At 38.5% G+C, this 1,912-nt stretch overlaps 1 protein-coding gene across 1 annotated transcript in view; it reads right to left on the bottom strand.

The window, feature by feature from the left end:
* DMC1 (DNA meiotic recombinase 1) overlaps nucleotides 1-1,912 on the bottom strand; it is a 63,477-nt gene that overhangs the window by 44,053 nt on the left and 17,512 nt on the right. Inside the window, exon 7 of the mRNA XM_011964329.1 lies at nucleotides 1,382-1,454. Within this exon, the coding sequence (XP_011819719.1) occupies nucleotides 1,382-1,454 (73 nt within the window). The remainder of the gene's footprint in view (nucleotides 1-1,381; nucleotides 1,455-1,912) is intronic.

Genomic DNA, 1,912 nt, shown 5'->3' with positions numbered 1-1,912 from the left:
AGAAAAGAAAAAAAGAAAAAAAATTAGGACCGGCATGATGGCTCACACCTGTAATTCCAGCACTTTGGGAGGCCAAGGTGGGTGGATCACTTTTGGTCAGGAGTTCGAAACCATCCTGGCTAACATGGCGAAACTCCATCTCTACTAAACATACAAAAATTAGCCAGGTGTGGTGGTGCACATTTGTAAACTTAGCTACTTGGGAAGCTGAGGTTGCAGTGAGTTGAGACTGCACCACTGCATTTCAGCCTGGGTGATGGAGAAAGACTCTGTCTCAAAAAAAAAAAAAAAAAAAAGCAAAATTAGTATATTAAAATGAAACATCACCTTTTCTCTGAAACATGATCTTTCCAGTTCTATTGTTAGCATTGCATAACTATTCTCCCAGTATCTAGACAAAAAACCTGAGCGATTTCTCAAACCTCTCTTTCCTTGTCTACCACCTATAGCCATCGAGTCCTATCAATTTTCCTCTCTAATACTTCTTTTACTTTTCTTTTTATTCTTACCACTTCCAACCTAGATCACGTTCTCATTACTTGCCTAGAATATTGGTAAAGTATCCAATTTACACCCACCATCTTGTTTCAAAGCCTTTCATGTCTAAGATCCCAATCATCTTTCTAGCCCATATCCTGGAATACCTTACACTTTAATTAAACTGAAATTCTTTCTGTAACCCAAACAGGTTCTGCCTGTTTTCCTTATGAACTTTCACCCTCTTCATACCTTTCCCTTCATTTGGGACCATGACTTTCAGTGAGTCAATAATCTTTCAGCTGGGCACAATGGCTCACCCCTGTAATCCCAGCATTGTGGGAGGCCAAGGTGGGCAGATCACTTGAGGTCAGGGGTTCCAGACCAGCCTGGCCAACATGGCAAAACCCTATCTCTACTAAAAATACAAAAAAATAGCCAGGTGTGGTGGCACATACCTGTAATCCCAGCTACTCGGTAGGTTGAGGCAGGAGAATTGCTTAAACCCGAGAGATGGAGGTTGCAGTGAGCCGAGATTGCCCCACTGGACTCCAGCCTAGGCGACAGAGAGAGACTACATCTCAAAAACAAACAAACAAACAAACAAAAAAAAACAAAAAAACTTCTAACTATTGAGCAAAATCTTGAGAAGAGAATTCAAAATGAAGATGATATAATTTCCTCTCATGTATTTGTTTTGTCTCATAAACCCATATGAAGAAGTGAAACCTCATTAAATAAAAAGTGATTTGAGAACTTAACCAGTAATTGTTTTCCCTTTGGTTTGTCTCATTACTACTGGTTTACCGGATGACTACAAAGATGGTATATCGCAGACAAACTTTTTAGTGGTAACATTCCTATATCACAATATTATGTTAGCAACTTTAAATAAAAAGGTTACAAAGTATTTTCTGTATCAATGAAGATAATCTTTCCTCCTGGGTAGCCACCGGCTCCTGGAAGTTGAGCTGTCACTAGGAAGCAATTAAAAATTTATATTAATAGGAGTGAATAAACTTTGTACAAATGACTATATAAATACACATGGAATCTGCTGTTGCAGCTCTTTAGTACATTTTACAAAGAGTCATGATCCTTTCGTTTCTAAACAACATGTTATATTTTCATATTACTTAACCAGTGGTGAAATTATAAGTATTCTGCCAGCAGAGCTGTAATTCCACAAATAATTTTACTATCTTTCACAATGGAAGATATTCGTGAAAGTTAGTTCTCCCAAAGAATGGAAATACAATTTAAATATTACTATTTCTTTTTTTCTTTTTCTTTTCTTTTCTTTTTTTTTTTTTTTTTTGACACGAAGTCTCGCTCTGTGGCCCAGGCTGGAGTGCAATGGCCGGATCTCAGCTCACTGCAAGCTCCGCCTCCTGGGTTTACGCCATTCTCCTGCCTCAGCCTCCCGAGTAGCTGG

This window comes from Colobus angolensis, unplaced genomic scaffold, assembly GCF_000951035.1.
Source record: "Colobus angolensis palliatus isolate OR3802 unplaced genomic scaffold, Cang.pa_1.0 Scaffold65, whole genome shotgun sequence".
NCBI classification, from domain to species: domain Eukaryota; kingdom Metazoa; phylum Chordata; class Mammalia; order Primates; family Cercopithecidae; genus Colobus; species Colobus angolensis.
The sequence above is the reverse complement of the archived record's forward strand: the minus strand, read 5'-3'. Positions and strand labels throughout refer to the sequence as shown.